The 23,522-nt window shown below is 48.3% G+C and overlaps 1 protein-coding gene across 1 annotated transcript in view; it reads left to right on the forward strand.

Annotated features, from left to right (window-relative positions):
- Nucleotides 1-23,522, forward strand: part of LOC119456358 (AMP deaminase 2-like) — a 79,137-nt gene that overhangs the window by 16,468 nt on the left and 39,147 nt on the right. The window contains 5 exon segments of the mRNA XM_037718071.2: nt 1,952-2,195; nt 17,014-17,155; nt 18,446-18,626; nt 19,491-19,529; nt 22,376-22,595. Coding sequence (XP_037573999.1) covers nt 1,952-2,195; nt 17,014-17,155; nt 18,446-18,626; nt 19,491-19,529; nt 22,376-22,595 — 826 coding nt within the window.

The following is a 23,522-nucleotide window of genomic DNA, read 5'->3' on the forward strand; positions in this document are numbered from 1 at the left end:
CCTCGGGCGTAACGGAACCTGATGCCAAGGCCCTGACGGTGGCTCTCGCTTTACTTGACGACAGTAGACATCGAATGTACACCGATTCTCGTGTAACCCATAGGAGAAAAAATAAATTGAAAATGAGACATCTACACAATCGTAGCAATTGCTACAAAGGAAACCCATACGGGTTCCTGGAAAGAAAAGCCTCGCAGTGGAAGAAAAATTCGTCCTAGTCTGGGACTCGAACCCAGAAAGGCCCCGGAAAGGCGGTGGTCCCAACCGCCTTTCCCGCTCTACCATCTAGGAACCGGTATGGGTTTCCTTTGTAGCAGTTGCTACGATTGGGTGGATGTCTCATTCTCCTTTTAATTACTTCTCTCCACCTAGCGAGTTTCTGCTGAACTATTACGAAAAAATAAATCCATGGAGACCCTTGTTATCGTATTTATACTCCAACCTACCAAACCCGCGAAGTGCAGCGAAAGCTATGGGTCGTATTAGCCAATCAGAGAAGAGAGCCAGAACAAGGGCTCCTCCGTTGTCCGCCTCTCATCCCCCTCCGCGCGAGGCCGACTGAATGGAAGCGTCACGGATTAAGGATTAGCAGTGTTCAGTGGACAGGCCTTTTCCCTTCTCCGGCACACACAGCCAGCGCTCGTTCCCAATTCGCTGACACGAGTCCTTGATTTTGAATGATTGATTGAATTCTTTGATATTTAATACGAATTCTTGCATCGTCTGTATAGTTAATTCTTCGCCTCACGTTACCTTTTTGCTTGCGTATTTTCTCCCCTGCGCTGCTCAAGGCTCGGATAGCGTTGCTTGCTAGAAAAAGTAAACCAAAAGAAATGCACATACCGCAGATATGTGTGCGCTCATCAATTGTAATGTTTGCGCAGTTTCCATTGTAAGCGTGGAAGCTGTACACACACGAATGCTCACAGCTGGTCATGGTCATACAGGTGCTGCGTGATAACGAAGTAGAATCGCCAAGCTATATTTTCAACGCGGGCGCGCCGCTCTCAGCGCTCGTGTTGTCCTTCTGGTCCGTGAGTCGTCTGTGCCGCGAACTCTTTGGTCCTTGAGTCCGTGAGTGATTGATTGGGTACCACTGTTACACATGGCCTTCAACCGTTTTCAAGCTTACTTCGGACGCGATCGCGTAAAATATTGCGGACATACGGTTAAGTGCACGCGTAACTGCATGGAAGCGATTTAATTATATTCTTGCGCTTAGCTTTCTTGAAAAATGACGCTAAATTGATGCACACCGTTGCGTCGTCGCAGACGAAGAATAGAGCCAGCCAAGTGCGTTTCGAAGAACGCGAGTTGACATGAAAATCCGGAATGCAGCACGAATAAGCCAAACTACCACACCATATCACTTCTTCACCTTTGTGTTCAGACAAAGAAAAGCGGTTTGTACGACAAGAAAAACTAGACGATGGTGACTTTCTTCACGTACATGTAGCTACTGGCATCAGCATCTAACCGTGGCATTTATACAGAGAATGCATGGGTTTCTCACGTTAGTGAAATACCAGTCGATAATAAGACCGTCCGAATTTATCTCCTTGACATTCAGAGCAAGAAGCGTAGTTGAGCGGGCCATGTAATGCGTAGGGCACATAACCGGTGGTCTTATAGGCTTACAGAATGGTTGCCAAGAGAAGGGAAGCGCAGTCGAGGACGGCAGAAAACTGGTTAGTCTGATGAAATTAGGAAATTTGCAGGCATAAAATGGGGTCAGCTGACGCAACAAAGGGTAATAGAAGATTGCTGGAAGAGGCCTTCGGTCCTGCAGTGAACATAAGTATGATGATGGTGGTTATGACGATGAGGGTGAATAACAACTGCCGTAAAAGGCGATAATGTCCATGCGCTGTCTGGAGCACAGAGTACTTTGATGAGAGAGGACATCTTCAGCAGCCTAACGGCGCCTGTTCTCCCGGTGTTGATTGCGCAGGCAGCGAGTCGCCGCCGGTGTGCGGCCATCCTGGGTCCGGTTTCGACCTCCCCGAGATCCTGGAGCCGGGAGGCTCCGGGGCGGGCGACGAGTGCTACCAGGCGGCGGCCGAGACCATCATCTCCCACTGCCGCGAGAAGGCCAAGGTGATGGGCAATGAGATATCGGCGCCCTACGAGGTGCCGCACTTCCCCATCGAGCTGTACGAGTCCCGAAAGGTCATGCAGCAGCAACTGTCCACCAGGTGCGTGTGCATGCATACGTGTTGAGTGCCGTCGATCGGCTGTATATACGATCATTTGATGGTTTGAAAGTCGCACTTACCGCTGTTGTGCCACACCACGTGCCTTCATCGACGTGACGGGCGCTCCCCCCACTGCGTTCTTCTGAGACCCACGACTGATCGCCGCGACGAATTAGACGCGGGTGACTTCAAGCTGCACCAGGCCTTCCCCGCGACGAAATAAGAATGCGACGCGGGTGATGTCAGTATCCTCCCTGCCTCGTTCCTGCCGACGAGGAGCCCAAAAAGGGATTTAAGGAGAACCGGCCCCTTTGTGAGACAGACAGACAGACAGACAAAGAACTTTATTGGTGGTCCTGAGGAACCGCTTTAGGGTACCTCCCTTTTCAGGGAAGAGTCGCCACCAGCCGCCCCGTCGGTCTGGTGCGCTCTTACTGCTATTACTGCAGCTATTACCTGCTATATCTGTACATATCTGTACATACTGTATAAAGCTTTCGTCTCCTCTTCGTCAGCTCCAAGAGTCCGTCTCTCGTTCTCAACCCCGAGTCGCAATAGCGCCTTTAAGGAAGAGATACGACTCAATTTGTCCGTCGAAGAACTCTATCTCTACTTCTGAATAAAACAATATATATATATATATATATATATATATATATATATATATATATATATATATATATATAGGGTGTTTCAGCGAACACTTTCAAAATTAATTTAAGGTTGCCTGTGGCAGATAACCCAATTCTAGTTCATGAGCTGGTCTACTCGAAGAGGCGGATATTACTTGCACAAGAAATTGAAATGCATAATCTAATGATGAAGAAAAATTCACTAGTTAAGTTTTTAACTAATTACCTGATGGTCCATATCGCAATTTACAAATTGTAGCCGTGGAGTTCGCAAGGCGGATCCACTTGAAATGAATTCTCAGGTTGACACCAGTTTCGAGATTTCAATTCCCGAACTTTGCCGGAAAATGCATTGACGTTCCAGTTAAGTTTGTACATCAATACACAAAGCGACGCTTTGTTAAGAAACTAATTGGAACACCAATGCATTTCTCGGCAAAGTTCAGGAATTAATATCTCGAAACTGGTGTCATCCCGAGAATTCGCTCCAAGTGGATCCGCCTTGCTAACTCCACGGCTACAATTTGTAGATTGCAATATGGGCCATCAGGTAATTAGTTAAAAACTTAATTAGTGAAATTTCGTTAATCATACGATTATGCATTTCAATGTCTTGTGCAAGTAATGTCCGCCTCTTCGAGTAGACCAGCTCATGAACTAGAATTGGGCTATCTGCCACAGGCAACCTTTAAGAATATTTGAAAGTGTTCGCTGAAACACCCTGTGTATGTGTATATATATATATATATATATATATATATAGAGAGAGAGAGAGAGAGAGCGAAATGAAAATTAATACTTCGTGGTTATCTTAGGTTTATGTACCCAACAGTTTCGGTCGGACCGAAACTGTTGGGTACATAAGCCTAAGATAACCGCGAAGTTGTGCTTCTCATTTTTCTAAGTACCCTCGGCTCATTGAAACATACAGTTATGTATATATATATATATATATATATTATATATATATATATATATATATATATATATATATATATATATATAATGTTTTCTTCAGAGGTAGAGATAGAGAGTTTTAAATGCCGCCAAAGTGGTGAGATATGTCAGCCTAGTGGACATGCTTCTGACTTCGGGGGTCTATGGGGTTAAAACCATGGTATATCCGGGATATTGTCTTGGATGAATAGCCCATACTTCGGACATGTGTAGTGGCACCTTGATGAGCGCGCATCACCACTATAGATGCAGGAGGCCTGCGAGAGCACCTGGACGAGGGCAGACGGTCCAAGTCACACCGACGGCGGGCAGATAATCGGGAGGCCGCAAAGGTCACCACAACAATCGAGCTGAACTACTTGTGTCTTGTGTTTTTTGCGCTCTTGGTTTTAGCAATGGTTTTAGCAACGAACAAACCCAAGCATCCACTCGTTCTGAAGGTCGTAAACATGTTGCAGCTGGTGTTAACGCAGATATATATCAGAGTGGGGCCATTTGATCGATTGAATAAAATAGTCAAGAATAAAGAAATTAAACCAGAATATCTGTTTCACTCTCTTAAAAGTGAGCCCAGCGTTCGTCACAGATGAAGGGATACGTACGTAGATTGAAACTACGGGTCGAGACTCTACCAGAGCCTTGGACGTTTATCTTTGATGCCGACCAGTGAGTTCCGAGGTCCGTGCACTATGCCTCAGTATGAAAGGGGACGCTTAATTTGTATTCGTGGGTTCTTACCTCACTTTCTGTTACCTGCAACGTAGTTCTTTGGAGGAACCTGACTCGTGGCACTCTTCTGGTGTTAGCGCAAGAGTGTAGAAAATTGGGTGAACGCGAATCTCATATCCCGTTTCGAATTGGCGCGCCGCGTACATACGAAAAGGAAAATGGTCGTGTGTTGTTTTTAACGTAATTCGTGTTTAGAACATATTTCCTTGACCCGTTTCTATATCGGCGGTGCTTCTTTGACCGCGGCGTCACAGATGGCATGTCATTCGAGCCCCCCACTCTGACCTCTGACGCGCGCTCTCACCCTCTATATCTGGAGTCTGCTAGAGGGGCGAGCAAGATAATACGGACGATAGGCATGTCGAGTGACGGCCGGCTGGTGTCGTGTTTCGCGCGTTCACACAGCATGCGCGATAAGGGGCAATCACCGGAGGGTCTCTCCGCGATAGTGTGGTCGCGCCTCTTAGGAAGAGAGAGAGTTTACAGAACCATGTTTTCAATTCGTAAAAACTACGTGAAGCAAACAAAGTCAAGGCTTTGAAGAAGCCGAAGAGCCTCCTTCTTCTGAGCCCGGCGTTCCAATGTCATCTTGTGCGGCCGTCCTTAGATGATGAAGGCGCGGAACAAACACCCAAGGAGAAATTAATGACTGCTGGAGAGAGAGTATCGAAAGGGGCGGGGTGAGAGAGAGATGCTTTCTGAAACTCTTCCACCTTTACGTGAGGTAACGACCTGCACTGCGCCTCCCTGGGACGACGTGCGTATACGCACTCGACTACTATATGCGACGTGGAAATAACGCTTATTAGAGGTGCGGCATTCCTTTCGTCACATTCGCTTTTGCTGTCTTAACGGCTTAACCAATCTGTGATATTGCGACACTCATCCCTGCGTGATTTATCTGAATAACAAGCGGTGTTTTCACTTCGGGACAGACCAGGCCTTCCTTATCGCGATGTTAGAAAACACGCAAAAAGTTCCACGCTTGGGCGTCAGCGTCACTGCCGCGTCCTTCGGCGCACAGCCAATGAGAACCGGCGCAGAGGAGGCGTGATGGAGAAAGGGAGAGGCGATAAACCTCGCCTGTTTTATCTTAATCGTCTGCCGCTAGGTGTCGCTACGTTGGTCCGCCACTCGAGACGGACTGTCATCCGGATCTGGTTCCCGTTGTAGATACAGCCTGACTGATTCATGCCAGATACCCTTGTAGCCGAAAAGGAGGACATGTTACGCCGTGAAAGGAGGACTGACGACCTTGTTAGAGCCGATCGTGCTCCAACATGATATTCGGGAGTTTTAGAAGTAGCGTGCCCGAAGTTAGCGGAGTGCAGCGGCCGTGCGCACAAAAAGAGCGTTCTGCGCATGCGAAGGGTCGCCGACAAGCATACGCTAAGGTCCCGCCGCCTACTTACACTTTTTATGAAACTAGCAATTACAAAGCGGTCGGCAAAAAGTGCTTTGTACGAGCACGCGTGCGGTATACTTGGGAAATAACGGGTGTGAGAGGATGTCTCAACTGTCCCCTGTTCACCAGTGGACACGCCTGACCTGAACGGCTGCAGTGGCACCCGATCTGTGAAGCTAATGCCGCCATGCAGAGAACGAAGCGCATAATCGCCATTTACTCATGTTAGGATTCGGTCTTGAGTTCAGAGATGGCAGAGTGGATTTAATAAATTTGATTATAACGCGTGGAAGAAATAAGGGGACTTCGCTTTGGTGAAGTGTTTCGATCGCTCTCATTATACTTGCTCAGTATCCTTTAACCTCCTCTACAACCGCAAGCATAGAACAAATTACATAGGTGAATGTAACCTCGCTAATGAAGGCTTGTATTTATTTGGTCTACGCCAAGTTACTTAAATTGCTCATGACGCATGGAGTAATCAGTACTCGGGTGGTTTGTAAGTTGCTCCCACCGAATGTATCCATGCATCGTGACGACGTCATAACTGCATGTGTTTTGGTCGCGTTAAGCGCAATAATCCGCCATGCACAACACTAGCTGTCAAGTGGAACGCGTTAGTTATTATGCTTAGACAACACAAGGTTTTTATATGTCCGCGTATTCTGTGCAGTAAGTACAACGTGCACCGTTATGTATTCTTCAGGTCATCATACCCACGAGCATGCTTGTAAGCACTCACCACTCCTCTTATAATCATCATCCATACCAGTACTTTCACTGCCCTTCCGTCTTCCCGAGTACAGAGTAGCAGACTAGAGCATACGAGCTCAGGTCGACCTCTCTGTCTTTCTTATCAATAAAATCTATCTATCTATCTATATGTGGATTTCCAATAACCTCAAAATGATCAAGTAGTCAGGATATGAAATCGCCGTGAAATGTTCGTCTATCCTTATACTCTAACGATCAAAGACCTTCATTGACGTACTTGAGAAGACAGAGAAGTGATAAGTGATTGCAGGGAGATTAACTACGCTCAGCGCGGTTGTCTACCCTGCACGTGGAAGGAGGAAAGGAACTTTGTGATGAGTAGAAGGAGAGTGAGAAAATGTTCACAGCACGGAGGCCCCTTATATTTCCTTGTGAAAACAAGCTAAGGAAAAACGATCGTCACACCAATTGTCTGACAAGGAGGTGATGCGGGAGCCATGGGCACTAAAATGGCGGAGCAAGACAGGGACAAAAAAACACCAGTTTGCGACGCACGTTTCGTGTGCCGGTTTCCCACACTCCGCCAGACGGCGACTCTGCCCGATCTCGTGATTAATAGTGTGTCTGCGCGGCTGTTGATGCTGCCACATGAAGCCGAGACGCGCGCGCTCGCGCGATGTGGGAACGGACGCGCAGATCGCCAAAGTACAGCGTCAGGAAGTCCTGTCGCATGACTAGCTTTGAGGAGGAGGGCGAGTACGAGGTGGGAGGGAGGAAGCACAGGACGCTGACTGGCGACGGGGGCCCGGCTCAGGTTTCCACGCTTTGTCCGTGCTACCGAGGCTCCCCCGTGCGTAGTAAACACGACAGGATCGCACGGGGGCCCGCCGTCGTGGTAATGCGGCGGCAGTGAGGTCCAGTGCGCGACTTCTTGAGCAGCCCTGTTGCGACTGATAATGCTAGTCGTGCTGCGCGAGGGAGTGTTGAGGGGAAACAAAAAGGAAAGCGATGACGGAACCGCAATAAATATGTGCCGTCTTTGTTTTTTCTCCAAATGCTGCAGGGAGAAAGGAAGCAAGTAAGTCGAAGCTTTCCGTTGCCCTTCTCTGCATGTTTCGGGAACTGCGTTTTGTGTATTGAGGCGACCAGAAAATGAACGATTGAGTTCAGACCCGAATAGTATGACTTGCTTTCATTAACGTTGTCTGATTGTTGTTATTTGCTGTTGTTTGTTGATATTTGTTGTTATTTGTTGTTGTTTGTTGTTATTTGTTGTCGTTGCCGTTTCTTACTTGAAGCTAACCGTCTTCGTGAAGTTTCAGATGAAGTTTATTGGCATATAAAGTGTTGTGATTAAGAGGGGCATGGCAGGTACAAAGCTGAAAGTATTCACATATAGAGAAACATTTCGAAAATCTTTCAGCTTGGTTTGGGAAGGTTCCGACGAGGAACAGGCGCTGACTTTACCATTTACGTGTTGGTTTTGCTTATCACGTAGCGAAACACAAGGAACGTGGGTAGTATATGTGTATTCATGCTGTGCATGGATGACGTCTTGCGCCGATTGTCCTGTTCCCGCCGAAACGACACAGCGCACATATACGCGTGAATTGTAGTTTTTTGGTCGCGAAATGTTTAATGTTGTGAAGGTGCCGTCACTGACTCGTCTTCGAGGAGGAGCTCGGCACTGGCGTCGGTTCCTTCTTACAGAAGGAGACAATTCTTGGAACTTGTCGGCTGTCTGTAATACGGTGTAACGTCGCACAAGCTTTACGCACATTACCCCGGCCCGTTGGCGGTGTATACTTAGTGCCGAGTGTTGTACATCGCGGTATGGGCTCGCTTTTGCGTTGCTCAGAAACATCGAAACCAGATGAACAGGACAGTGATCCTCGCAGAGGTCGATGCCCAAGGCCTCGTTAAAACAGCCGCCAACCGTTACTTCGTGTCACTGGAAAAAAATCTGGTTGGCAATTTAACCTTTAGTTGACGTCGATTAAAGACAATATCTTCCTGAGCGAGTTGGGCATGAGCATGAGGCGGAGTCAAGGCGCTCTGTCGCGTCACCCCTTGCGCGTGGGGAGTTCTTCTTCTTTCTGGGGTTTTACGTGCCAAAACCAGTTCTGATTATGAGGCACGCCGTAGTGGAGGGCTCCGGATTAATTTTGACCACCTGGGGTTCTTTAACGTGCACTACAACGCAAGCACACGGGCGTTTTTGCATTTCGTCTCCATCGAAGTGCGGCCGCCGCGGCCGGGATTCGATCCCGCGATCTCGTGCTCAGCAGCGGAACGCCTTAGCTGACTGAGCTACCGCGGCGGGTTTGCGCGTGGGGAGTAAGAGGCGCGACGGTCTGCTTAAAATTTTGAACTGCACTATCTTCGATATCGGCCCACACCTTTAGACTGCACATGCCCACTGAAACGGGACGCATTTTTAGACTTCACTATGTATGCGGGATCGGCCCGCATACTTAGACTGCACATACCCACGGGAACGGCTTTAGACTGACCTACATTCGGAAGTATTCCCTGCCTCTTCCTTCGACTTCCCGACTGCTGCTGCTGTCTTTCGCGCCACGTCTGGGGGTGGTTGAGAACGTATTAATCTACATGGCCGGAGTACGGGAGAGGGGATAGGTGACGTCAGAAAGCATGCCTCGTTTCAGGTCAGTGAGACAATTCCTACGAAAGCTCCTTGGCCGTCGCCACAATACCCTTTGGACGGCTGTAATTGCGCGTGAGCTTTATTCTGCAAAAGCATTGCAGAAGAAGCTGCAGCACTTTGTACTCATGTGCAACAGTCCAGAGAGGAGATATATATAATGGTAGAGAGGAGGCAGAGAACGGGTATAGAGCCAATGCAGTCACGAAAGGAGTGCGTAAAAGCCTTGCCACTCTTCGCTTGTGGCAGCTCGCATATATGGAAGGAGCGCGGGAGAGGGGACAGGCGCCTCCTGAAAGCGCGTGCCTCGTTCGGGGTCTCTTTAACAATGGAAACACTACTACTAGACATAGCAACAGCACTCCGTACTCTGTAACAGCTTGTAGTAAATACGTATTATCGCTAGTCACTCGCTTACTCGGTGGACCATCTCGAAACGTTCAGGTTCGAACATTCGCATGCTGTTACTGTAGTCGCCGTCACCCATGCTTCGGAGCATTGATGTAAGAGTACACGCACTCACTTATTCTTGATACGTTGGCGATAGAGTGGGCGTAAGCTTGCGTGTCAGTTGGAGTGGAGGCGTGTAGATAACGCGAGGCAACTTGCTTTTCGAGGAAGGGACCCTACTCCATTTCTCACTGTGTAACGAGCAGTACTCACACTTGATAATGTTCCGGGGTTAAAGTTTTTTCCTTTGGAGGTTAGCGATACAACGCTGGCGGATGAGTGCTTCTTTTTTTTTCTTTTTTTCGAGAAAACCTGTGCATCGCGAAGAGCCGGCAACACAGGCAGTCCTTATGTAGCAGCGATCCGTGAACTTAGTCACACAGTTTCATTCTGTTCCTTAACATGCCAGTCACCATTTTTCCAGCCAACTACTACACAGGTCTTCCCTATACCGCTACACGTTTTTCTGCATGAATCAAATTCAGTGCGTTAGCGAACACCCAGTTGCATTTGCGACAGCTGATTGCACAGTAGCGGGGCAGGAGCGGTAATGATTTCGTATTCGTGCGCTTTCGCTGAGGCACCGTGCGGCGCGCCGCCCAAAGCGCCATCTTGTTCCTCATCGTTCGCTGTCTCGCGAAAATGGTTTATATACATTATTGCTAGTGGCATCCGTGGTATGCACACGATATCCCACCGAACATAGACGAGCTTCAACGCATATGCTCATGCATGGAGCCTTCTGGACTTAGTTCACGTCGACGGCTTACTCGCCCTCCTTTAACCTTCTCCCACTATCCCGAGGTCTGCATGCTCTTCAGCCTCTTCAGTCACGGCGTTTCGGTAGCAATTGGGAAAGAATTTGTCTTTCTAGTATGCTTGCAGCCAGTAATTATGTTGTGCGTTGTTGTGCCATAGTACGTGCCAACCCTATCATCGAGGCGACAGGAACTCCGATTTATCTGCGTCGAATGGATTCGTCGCGGGTAATTGCAAGCAGCACCTGCCATCATCACCACCCGTCCCTCTGGGTCCTGTCGACGAGTCGCCAAGGGGACGCGACGACACAATACGACGCGGGTGCGTCAGCAGCCGCCCCGTCTGGGCCCTCTCGACGAGTCGCCAAGGGGACGCGACGACACAATACGGCCCGGGCGACGTCAGCAACCGTCCCGTCTGGCTCCTGTCGACGAGGAGCCGCCGCCAAGGGGATTTAAGGAAGAACCGGCCCATTGTTGAGCCAGAGAGTCGCCACCGGCCGCCCCGTCGGTCTGGTGCGCTCTTACTGCTTTGACCAGCTATCGCCAGCTAATGGCAGCTATTACCAGCTATTACCTGCTATATCTGTACATATTTGTACATATTGTATAAAGCTTTCGTCTCCTCTTCGTCTGCTTCAAGACTCCGTCTCTCGTCCTCGACTCCGGGTCACAATAGCGTGTAATTCGAGTGGGTGATTGAACTATTTTATTGCAATATCAATTATATGGACACTAGGCGAATTTCTGCCGTCGTCGCCATCGCCGTGAGGTTCCGTATAAAGTCCAAGGGCGATAACACCGTCGTTGCGCGCCCTGCGCTGTATGTGCGAGTGAAAGCGTGCGGGGTAGCCGACGACGCGGCTCAATCTCGCCCGCGCAAAAGGGAGGAAAGCGGGCAGGAAGTGCGCCGTCTTTCGCCGCGCGCGAGGCACCCAACGTTGCGAGGCATTGGGGGGGGGGGGGGGGGGACTTTGGCTGCAACTGCGTATGTGGCGGCTGCGCGCGGTCGCGCGGCTGTATCTTGACAGGGATCTGCGTTGGGGGCACAGTCTAGGCGCAACGCCGGCTCGTAGCTTTGTGCGTGCTGACACTATGCTTGCTAATTTAGTCCGCAAGCGAATGTTTACAAGTCGATACGGCCGATAAAAGTACTATTCTTACTTCGTATCATCATCATCATCATCAGCCTATATTTATGTCCACTGCAGGACGAAGGCCTCTCCCTGCGATCTCCAATTTACTTCGTATGGCTCTCTGCTAATTTGTTATTGCAATCGATGCTTCGCCTTTCGGGCAAAACTGCGACTTTTATTACGAAACATCGCATGACTGACTCTACAATATTTAGATAATAATTTACTTTTTAAATGTGATGTCTTCATAAAATGCACTAAGTCATTCTATCACCTTCATCTGCTTGATGGTTATTGGGTTTTAATAACGCCAGGGCTAGTTCTGGCCAAAGAGCGTCATTGACCTGCTTTCAATGAAGTCTCCAGCACCTTAATTGGCATAAATTATGTAGACTTCATACATTTATCGACAGTCTATCATAATTCGTGACTGAAGGCGTTATATTAAAGATTAGCAGCAGCGCAAGTGCCTTCTCAGCTAGCAATCGAAGCAGATGGAAGAAGAGGAGGATGAAGTGCGTGTGCGGCATTGTGGCCTAAAACTATTCATAAATGCCTCAGATGGTGTGTTATGGGCCATTTTTAGTGCAGAAATCTACTGACATACGCACTACGACTGTGCGAAGTTATCGGTACCATCACCCTCCAGCTTTGGCGGGTATGCGTGACAGTCTTCGAGGTCATGATGATGATAATCATCATCTTGCCTCCCCGCTTCTTGGCCAGTCAGTGCCATTAATGACAACAAGACCGGCGGTCGGCCGGCGTGGCCGGCTGCATGGCGTCGGCCCCCACGTCCGGGGGCTCGGCGACGGGGTCCGACCAGGTGTCGACGGCGGTGTCGCCGGCTGCATCGTGGAGCAAGTTGTGCCGCGGCGCACCAATGCTCGCCTCGGCCGCGCGCCTCGTCGACACCGGCGGCAGCGTGGTGGTGACGCCGGACATGCGCAACCTGTCCGAGATCGGCTACTCGTTGTGCGACTATCAGGACGAGATCGGCGAGTCCGAGGGCCTTCGCGCCGAGTACTACGCCATCACGCACGTCAAGAGCGCCCAGCGCCGCACCAGCGTCGGTCCCAAGGGCCGGGAGGGGTGCGGCGGCGGCAAGTCGACGACCGTGGTGTTCAGGGAATGCCAGAAACAAGTCGAGCGGCGCGCGGGCATTCGCATGCCGGCCGCCAGGTGCAGAAGCCCGCTCCAGTGCGTTGCCCCGCTCGATACTCACAGTCGCTGCGCCGTCGTTCGTGCCGTCGCGTTGATTTTGATTTACCGCGTTTGTCGCAGTGCTCTGCATGCGGCGCTCCGTCCTGTTGTCATCGGATTTCGTGGAACCGATACTTTTTCCGCGATCCCCGGTTTCTCGACTCGTCAGTGCCCGTGTTGGCTTTGTGTGTGCATTACACGCAGCATGTTTTGCCTCCAGGAAGCAGCCTACTCGGCAAGCATTCACGGCCACCGGTGCCGAAAGCGCAGCCGTTTGTCTTCCCCGTGCCTTCTTGCCGTAGTTCGATAACGCGTGCGCCTGTTGAGCTGGGGTTGCTCCTTATGGGCCGCAGCTTTAATTCCATCTGCAGCTCATCGCCTATTGGGGGCTGGATGTATGGATGGATGCTACGAGTGTCCCCTTTGAAACGGGGTGGTGGGTTGCGCCACCAAGCTCTTGTTATTATTTTGCCTAATGTCCTACCTTTATTTTATTGCGATAGCAATTATAGGGACACTTCAACCAGATTTCTGCCGTCGTCGTCGCCGTGAGGTTCCGTATAAATTGCAAGGGCGATAAAACGCCGCGCACCGTATGCGCGAGTGAAAGCGCGCGGGGGACGCGCGCTGTCACGGAGAGCGAACGCACAGCGGAAAGCAAACGCGACCGTCGCGCGAAAAGCCGTGGGGGTATGGGAGGGAGGGAGGCGGGGCGACGCTGTGCTGCGGCACCAAATGCTTATCTTGCAACAGGCCGCAAGGGGAACTGGCCACTCAATCTCCCACGCGAAAGCAAGAAAGCGGGAAGGCAGCGCGGGAGGGAGGGGTGGGGGGCGGCAGCTTCTACTTTGCCCCGCTGTGGCGTTCGCCCGCACCGTCTCTTAAAAGCGATCTCCACACGGCTCTGGCCTTTGTATGCGCTGTTCATTCGCCATTCGCTGCTCAGTTTCCGTTGAAGCGATAGACCGCACGAACCTTCGACTGCTGCGGCGGCTGCGCTTGCTGCCAGTGTTTTGACAGTCTTTGTCTGCGGTCATTCAGTGTGATCTATTCACGTTTGCTTGTGCGCGCTGACGTGTGGGACACCACGCGTGTTGATTCAGTTAGTAAGCGAATGTGTCCAAGTTTATGCAGCCGATGAAACTACTACCCCTACTTCGAATAGCTCTCTACTAATTTGCTATCGCAATTAATGCTTCGCTTTACGGGCGAAGCTGCGACATTTTTTTGAGAAACACACAAATACAAAGAATTCCAGGCATCGACTTTTTTGAACCATTACTGCGAACTCTATTTCTGTGCATCTCGGTTGTTTGTAGTCTCTCTACTTTTCTGCCACCAAACCTCCAACCGCCTCTTACTAATCTCTACAGCGGACATGTTTACTTTGCCCCTGCTAACTCAAGGGCTTGAAGGAGGTCAGAGGAGCCTAGACTTGCAGCGGGGTAGATTTCTTCACATTCCAATAAAACATGTTCCACTGTTTCTCTAGCTTTACCACAGCAAGCACATGCAGCTTCGTCCTTGGTGTACCTCGCTTTATAACTGCGCGTTCTAAGGCATCCTGATCACGCTTTGAAAAATAAGGAGCTTCCCTTTGAGTTTTCATAAATTGTTTCTTTCCTGATTTCCTTTTTTCCTTTGAGGTAGTTAGTCATAGCAGGTTTCTTTTCCATTGCCGCCAACCATAACCTTGTCTCAGCCTCTCTCACTTTACGTTTGACGTTCTTTGTTGCCGCGTTGCTGGCCATACCGGTCGCATATTTGCTGGTAAGCTTCCTAGTTCTTTTCCTCCACTGTGAGTTTGCCTGTACAAATACCTGAACACTCTTGCACCCCATCTACTTCCATTTTCCTCTTTCGTTCTTCAAAATCAATTTTACTCTGAGCTTCCCTTACTTCAAAATTTGTCCAGCCCATATCACCCTGCACAGCTTCATTAGTAGTCTTCCCGTGGGCGCCCAACGCAAGGCGTCCCACTGACCTTTGGTTGCCATCAAGTCCTGATTGTACCCCTGACTTCAAGCAAACAACTGCATTTCCAAATGTAAGCCTTGGAACCATTACACCTTTCCACATACCCCGGAGCACCTCATACTTATTGTATCCCCATAGCGCTCTGTGTTTCATTGTGGCTGCATTTCTCTTCCCTTTTGCTATTATTGTTTTTTCCTGTGTCTCTAGATATCTACCGCCTTCGTTTATCCATATACCTAAGGATTTGTATTCTTTTACCCGAGGTATTTCCTGGCCCTGTATCAACACTGTGTTCACCGTTTTCATTGAATACCATAAAACCTGATTTCTTTAACGGGGTGAGGAGTTACGGAGTCGCCATCTGTCGGAAGCGCCTCGCTTGCGCTCTATGAGGGATAACACGGCGCGCTCCTCATAGGTTTTGCTGTCGGCGCTCAATAAAAACACCACGCGAGAGCCCTCCTGGCCATTTCTATAACTACTCTCCAAGCGAGGGAAGTTTCCTACTGTCAAAATAGTAATATTGGGCAAGCAGAAGACACAGAATGGTTTACATACGCTACCTCTTTACCGAATAGGTACAGTGAACGCCCATTGCGCGGTCGCAGCATCATGCCGTGAGCTTTAGGCCGCAGCATATGACAGTTTCACAGTACACAAGCAACCATTGTTGCATGGATGCTATCAGAGCTGTTCAAAAATAATTTCATTATAATAGGGACTTTGATGCTATACGGCGACTCGTGATGTGCCATCAGCGATGATTGAATGTTTTTTCTTTTCTTCTAAATTATTGGGCGTTTCATTATCGTTATTTCTAAAGTTGCGTCTCACTGCGTGTTTATCGGTCTTCTCAGCGAGGAATTTCTTGCTGGTTCTTTTTGTTGATCCAGTACATTCATTGTTTGGTTGATGCTAACACAAACATCAGAATATGCCATGCCTTTTTTTAATGTGCTTCTTACCGTTCCCTTTCCATTCTGGTGAACTTGCCAGTATCTAGCATCAACTGAGCTCATAGACCAGATATTTATAACATTAAACTGGACAGCGCACGCTTTCTGCTACTCACCGAACATCGCAGCCCCAACGCCGTAGCAGAAATTTTCCTCGCGGAAGTGCTTGCTACACACCCGAGTCGTAGCCGATGGCTGCTTGCCGGTTCTAAGTTTCGCAATCCCAGCTACACGCAGCTTCTTAGCCTGCGGGTACGTGTGAAGGCTGACACCGGGCTCCGTTGCGTACGCGTCTGGCACTGTGGTACCGAGCAATAGCCTACCATGTTGGACGCCTTCAAAGGCAGCCTCTACCTAATATAGTGCTTTGAAGCATTGTTAAGCAGACACCCGAAGCGGGAAACCTCCCCCCTTAATCAGAACCGTAGCACAGGTGGGAATAAGCTTTCGTTTTCAGCTCGCTTCGGCGCTTCCGAAGCAGACGGCGCGGCTGCTGTGTCCCTGTGATCCCTCATACCACGTCACGCCGACGGTGGCGCCAGCTTTTCCAGTGGTGGAGCTTGCCCCCAATAGGCTGGTCTTATTGTTCGCGATGTCTAGTGCATGCTTTGGCTCTCTATACCTAGAGCCAAAACTTTCAACATCCGTGCTTTCATCCTGTGCAAGCAGGGCGTATGACCGCCTAATGCACACATTGGTTCTCGTCGATGTCGATTCAAGATATAGCCTTACACAGTTTTCGTTCCATAGATTCGCTTCACGATGACCACTTTCTCGAAATTTCACCGCCATGCACATTCTCTAACAACTGTCAACGTCAATAGCTGCGTATGTCTGGTTGAGTGGAAGGCGTTACCGAGATAATAATTTGTGGTCATTGTGCGCATGCTGAATTGTTTTATGCGAACAGTACTGGTGTTTGTAAAGCATAGTTCCATGCGCGCTATTCTTTCCGGTTTTGCTTGCTTCTTTTATGCTATTGGGGCAAGAAATCCTCACTCATTTTTTTGGTCTACTGCACTTCATGTCTGTGTTATTGTCCTGCAGAATAATTGGGGTGGCTTTGTGCTTTCATTTGTATTTTTAAGTAGGGTGTGCAAGTCGTCAGGAGCACTTTGTTGTCTAATTCGTCTTCTCCGGCAGCTCGTTTGCAACTTTTTTGAAGGTTTTGTTTTTTACCTGGTTAACAGTTGGAGCATACAGACGACTAAGAGACGCCATTTTCTTTGCTTTTAGAGCGCAGAAGGAACTCGAGGAGCGCAAAAGTTTTTTCGATGGCGACGTCAAGGAAATGGAGGAAAACTTGGCGCAACTCAACGACCTGGACTTCGTGCCTCACTTTCAGCGTGTGGCCATCAGTGGCGAGGACACGTCCGGGGTCAGTATGCACCACCCGGCGTTGTTTGCGTGTTGCCAGTTCTGGCTCGCTACGTCACCAGCCAAGTATCTCAGTTGCCGATGTATGTTCAGCTTCTGCGCTCTTCACCGTCTCATCATGTGAAGCATATTGCGCGGGGTTATGAACTGTGCGCATGTCGAAAACTACTTTTGATGCGTCATCGCTCACTCAGCGTGTATAGTAACCGCAGATACGCGTATATCGTGCTCCAACATGCGTCTGCGTGCCCCTATGTCTACCAAAATTAGAAAGATGGCAAGAAAACAATTCGGGCTAATGTTGCCATTGCACTGCACTGGGCTATGTGGCACCGCAGCGCACACTGCACCATGGATGCATGCACGCTTCTCATGGCACCCAAGAAAACAATAAAGGACGTTGCTATCACTTCCAAAACTTGTATTTGCGTATTTTCGCATTATAGGAGCGGCGCTAAGCAGAGGTGCGCAAGCGCGTTGCGAACGCCTGTATGTTCTTCGCTACACGCATGCAAATACCAACAGTTACGTGACGAGTGGAATGCTATGTGCCAACATAAGGTTTGTGAAATACCCGGTTAAGCGTGGTGCTTAACTGGCATCAATCCTAAGTTCTGCTTCGTGACGCTACGAAGAGTAATCCTGCAAGAAAATCGCTCAGCTTTCCTACGAAGTTTTTATCGTGGACCAATGTGGTCGTTTGTCCTTGTAATTTGTTGTTGGTGCAATGTGAGGGGTCAGAATGCGCGTTTAAAGCCTGCTTATTGTACTTGATGTTGTCTACATTCCCGTCGGCGTTCGTACGCACATTCCAGAAACCTTTTTCATGTCATTATTAGTTTAACTTTGTTTTCAGCTTTGTTTTCCAGATCGACAAGATATTAGGCAACTGGATCATAATGAAACAGATTAGTTATGTCAGCTGGCAGTTGTGCGACTGTGAATAACAACTGGAAAGTCAAGTGTCACACTCCATTCTTATCAACCGCGAAGGGAGTGTGACGCTAAACCTTCCGTTATCAAGAACAGGAATTGGCATAGAGGAATGAGAACTGTGCCTCTTCCCCTCCTTCTTCTTTATTTAATGCTGACAGGATAAATGCATTGCACTTTGCGCATTGGTCGCACCCAATTATCTCAACTATATGCTCTTTTTCTTGAACTCCCGTCCATTTTTCTATCGTGTGCACCGTTGCGCCTTGCGCTGATCCAGGGTGATACAGACCATGGCGAGTTTAGAACACCTTGGTGGACTAGCTGACGTGGTTTTCGTCTGCATTTTTGACACCAGGTCCCCCTGGAAGACTTGCATCAGGCTTCTAAGCTTCTCGTCTCCGCACTCAGATTGAGAGAGAAGTACATGGAAATTTCTCAACAGTCCTTCCCCAAGGCCACCAAAAGATTTCTTAATCAACTAAAAGGAAAGCCCCTCGATGATTTGGACTCTCCGGAAGAAATGTTCAGCTCAGCGGGTAAGCACCGTCTTATGTTTCTTTCTAATTGACTGGCGGAACTTTTGATGTTTGTTTCCTTAATCATTCTTTTAACGTTTATGGAATCAGTACAGACAATGGGTTTATTTACATACCGGCATGGTGATTTATGTTTTCTCCGTGTTGTCGTCTCATGTTATAAAACTGTGTGTGTGTTGAATTGGCCGTTGTGGCTGTTTTCAGATGCATGCAATGTTTGAGGATGCTGCAAAGACGAGTTGTCACAATAGCATGCCCTTTCAGTGCTTTGCTGATGCTGTGTGCCGTGTTTGTTCATTATATCCACAATTAAATGAATTCAGAAACGATGGTGATAATCAGAGCTGTACGCAGTGACCCATGGCGAACTGCAGCTATATGCATTTGGGTGAAATCTTAAGCATTCTGTAGTGAAGGGGTCTTGACTAGTCAGATTGCGCTCGCACAACAATATCTGTACTGTGGCTTCGTCTTGTGTAGTTGTGGCAAAAACCATGGTCTACGGTGATTTTTCTACACTGTTATAAAGGTGTGTGCATGAACTTTTTTTTTAATTTCCGAGTATAAGTAAGCCCTTACAGTATCCTTTGCGTTAGTGGCCTTTATGTAATCACTGTACTTATATGATTTACGCCTTTACGTGTGTAATTGAAATACGTCTTTTTTTTTTTTCGATGGGACCTTTGAAGTTTTCTTGCTTCAAATTATTTTTAACATGTATGCGTGTTTATTCCCTTTGATGAATGGAACTTCCGCTCCACTACTTAAAAAGCATATTTCTATGTCTTTAATGTATTCCTCGTTTTTTTGCTCATTTTTGGTTGTTTCACATTTTTATATCACTTGATGGTTTGCTCTTCCAAGGTCGAAAGGTGCCAACCACCAAAAGGGTTAAAACTAAAGGTATACCGCCGATTTCTTGCATGTTGAGGGGCCCCTGAGCCAGACTTTTTTTCACTCCCTGGCATGTGCCCCAAGGAGCTGACTTTTTTCCTCCCCTCTACCATCTTTTTCCTGGGCGCCACCACTTCCCCCTTGAAAAAAATATTTACAAAAGGAAAGTATTGAGGTTCGTGCTCTCCATGGTGCCGAAAGCAGAAAACACTGTTCAGCCTTGGTGGATTCCAGTGGCGCATTGTGTTGCGGAAGTTCCGCTTGGTGTCTCGAAACTGCGGGGGCAGCCAGTGGTGCTTTTATGTTTCTCCACGAGAGGGTTTAACAAGCATCAGCCCTAAGCTTTACCAGAAAAAAGCAAGAAATAAGAAAATACATAATCCTACCTTGCTTCAATTTTCCATAACACTGTATAAAACCACGTTTACGACATTCCCGTCCACTAGTGTGCCGAATGTGAAGCACGTAAACCGGGACAAAGGCATCTGCACACCTCCCGTGTTTCACGTGCGACGTGCTGCTTACACGGACGCAACCCGCGTCGGTCCTCTTATCAGCTATGTCTATCTGTGACTTCTAAAAACCAAACCAAACTCCCGTGGTAAAAAAAAGGCAGGCGAGTACGATTCAGTCCAATTAAGATGGACATAGCTGTCGATGTGCACAGCTGCTGATGCGGAGATTTTAAGCTTTTGTCGACATAGCTTACTTTCAGCAGCCTGAGACCTAGTAGACCTGACTTTTGCTGCTGCTGAGAGGAGGGAACCTTTCGTTTTGTTCCTCAGCTGTGCCTTTGAGCGCTAAGTGTAGGTGAAAATCGCCGACTGTGTCCAACTATGAAACGGAAGAACGCATTTACATCTTCCGTCTTCACCGCAGTTACATTGCAGTGAGGGGTATTGTGTAAAGCACTTCATACTTACAAAGTCTTCCAGATTTTCCCACAATGCAGGTACTCTTTTACGGCTGCACGGGTGATAAGAAAATGTCTCATAAAGAACTAGAAACGAGATGTCTCTTGCCATCTAAAGATGATAAGCCTGCGAATCTACCTCCTAGTTGACACCAGCCGTTATCGATACCTTGTCATCTTTGCGCTTCTATGATCGAGGTATCTCTGGCTTCCCTCTACTTAGAGTTTGGGCAGGAATTACGAGCATAAGCCGGGGAACTATCAAGACACCACGTAGGACGCCAAGGCTCTGAACGGTTTTTCAGTGTCCTAATGAGTCCGCTGACAGGTCATCGTTAGTCCTTAACGTTAGCCATGAAATCCTAGCACCGTATGCTACTAACAATCGTAGTGCATTTGCAAGTGGAGTATGCATTCGCATAGACTTAACCGTAGCGTCGAATGCAGAGCTGCAGTTTGCTGCAGCGTAATATTCCCTATTTTATAGCATGCTAACTGTACATCATACCTAGATTACGTTACTGCACTTTCTTGTCTTGAGAGGCAGTGGAGTAACTGCAATACTACACTTAGATATTTGATGTTGCTTGCAGCATTCTGCTTACTCACTGACCAGAAGTACAGTCATCAGCGATTGAAGCGCGATACTCTGAGCGCAAGGCTGCCTACGCTTTTTGCACCGGCCATGGGCGCTGATGACACCGAGCTGCAGTGGCGCACCGACGGGGGGGGGGGGGTTGTAACCCCCCCCCCCCTGAGGCCGACTTAACCCCCCCTTTTGTTTAACCCCTTTTCTTTCCTTGCACATTTCAGTACTGTAACTAAGATGTAAGACGCGCAATCGTCTGCACACTCGCAAAAAGCGCATTTTTTGACAATTTCCCATGAAGAAATCGAAATTAGTGCTGCTTAGATGGTATTGGCAAACTGTCAACCCCCCCCCCTCCCCCGGCAAAGATCCTGGGTGCGCTACTGCCGAGCTGATGCATCGTGGTATAACGATGAAATTGAGAGCCCTTACGACTCATTGCGACTATACATTTGGCCCCACGGTGATCACCCAGCACTCACCGGTGGCGCAAAAAAGCGGCGGCAGCCATGTGCTCCGAGAATCGCATTTCAGTCGCTGAGCACACTCCACTGCAAAGATATAAAAGTATGGAAATTAATAATCTGAACTTTATCTTCTTTATTGAGCGGCCTAATGTTCTCCATGCTGTCAGGAGTACCACAGATGCCTTAGTCTGTGTGCATTTTATAATGTTCTTACGGTGCAAGACATGTCACACTGGATAATTTTATTCGTTACAGTGCTTAATTGTTAATTACAAAAGTGTATTTCAATATTTTCGGTTGTAGTAGCTTTCCCAAAAATATTTGAACAAGTTATTGCTTGTATGTATACGTTCTTCTTTGCGTTAAAGGTCGGAACGAGAGTAACTGTCGAATAACTATAATCACACTTGTCAGAGCCCACAGGTAACATTATGTGTCCGCAAATGGTTTGTATGGCTTTCCTAACGTGATCTAAAACAGTTGAACTGTTAATTAAATATAATAGCGAAATTTGAGGTTATTTGCTACCTTTCTCGTCTTTAGCTTGCTCTGCTTGTTCGTTTCAAACCATAACGTTTACTGCTTTGAAGCATGTCCAAGAAGGTAATCATCTGAAATCATGTAGATGACGCCACACTTAGAGTACCTTGACACATGCAACGAGATGGGCTGAGCGATAGCAAGCGATAAAGATCGGTAGCGCATGTTCTGGATTTAGCAAGTCTCATTTTGCTGTACACCCTAAGCTACGTAGGCCCTTGTCGTCGCTTGAGTGCATCGAGCATGAGCTGCCTTACACTTCTGCTGCTTTGAAAGGCTACTAGAGCATCTTGCTTTTGGAGTTCACGTCCACGTACTTGATGACTTCAATTTCTGGGACAAACAGACCACCCTTTCTACTGCGTACCCACGGTGACGGAACCGTGGAACTGCGAAGTGCTGCCCAACATGAACTGCGAATTGCGCATGCACAATGGCGTGGTGCATGTCTACAAGGACAAGGAGGACATGGAGGCCGAGAAGCCCATGGACTTTCCCTATGTCAACCTGCCGCAATTCATCAACGACCTCAACCTCATGTGCGCCATGATCGCCGACGGACCGCTGTGAGTGGGGGCGTGTCGTTTTCATTCCCGTCTTTCGGCGTGAACCTTGCCAGCATGTCAATTGCTTGAAACCTCCCAGTCATGAAGGGGTAACGGGAGAAGTGGCACTTGCATGAAAGTAAGGTGAAGACCATGTCACAAAAAAGAAAACGATGTTACTTTTCATTATTATTATTGTTTAAGTGTGCCCTCGCTTATTGAGTACTTTATTGTGCTTTATGTGCCAACTAGCCCAGCGAGCAACCACCCTCGAGGTTATACTGAGATCCAGTCACGCATGCTCTTTGTTTGCAGCTTAGGACAATGACAACGGTCTATCGTGACGCCATGGGGGTAAGCTTAGCTAATATTACGTCACGTGTGGAGATCGCAGTCAAATTATGCTGGCTATAGGATTGAGTAGAATGAAGCAGAATTTATGCTCTAAACATGAAAAGACAAGCAGCGCTCTTTACCGAGCGTAAATGCTGCTTCTGACTTTGGACATGCCAGTCTCACATTGAAATTTTTTTTGAAGCGATCCAATATAAATATTTGTTCTGCTTTGCTATCAGCGGACTGCATGATTCGTGTGAGTTGGACTCCCCAGAATGCCATGACGTGCATTTCCTGGCACATGGCGATGGACCTTTGAGGTTGGGAGTACCCACTAACGCATAGTTTCTTTTTTTTGCTTTGTTTTTTGAATCTCCTGATGCACTGACGTGACTGGCGTCCGAGTCGAGTGTAATCGAACAAATGGAGCAAGAACTGCCGGCAAGCTAGGGAACTGGTAGTGTCACGCAGCAGGCCTCACTATAGCTGTCAGCGCTAAATCGACTGTCCGCACATCTACGATTACTGCGTTTGCGGTATCACGCGCAGGTCTGCGCATGGTAGATGGGTGGTGGTAGCAGAGAGAGAAGCCATGTGCCTCCCTCCCCCCCC

This window comes from Dermacentor silvarum, chromosome 6 (assembly GCF_013339745.2).
Source record: "Dermacentor silvarum isolate Dsil-2018 chromosome 6, BIME_Dsil_1.4, whole genome shotgun sequence".
NCBI classification, from domain to species: Eukaryota; Metazoa; Arthropoda; class Arachnida; order Ixodida; family Ixodidae; genus Dermacentor; species Dermacentor silvarum.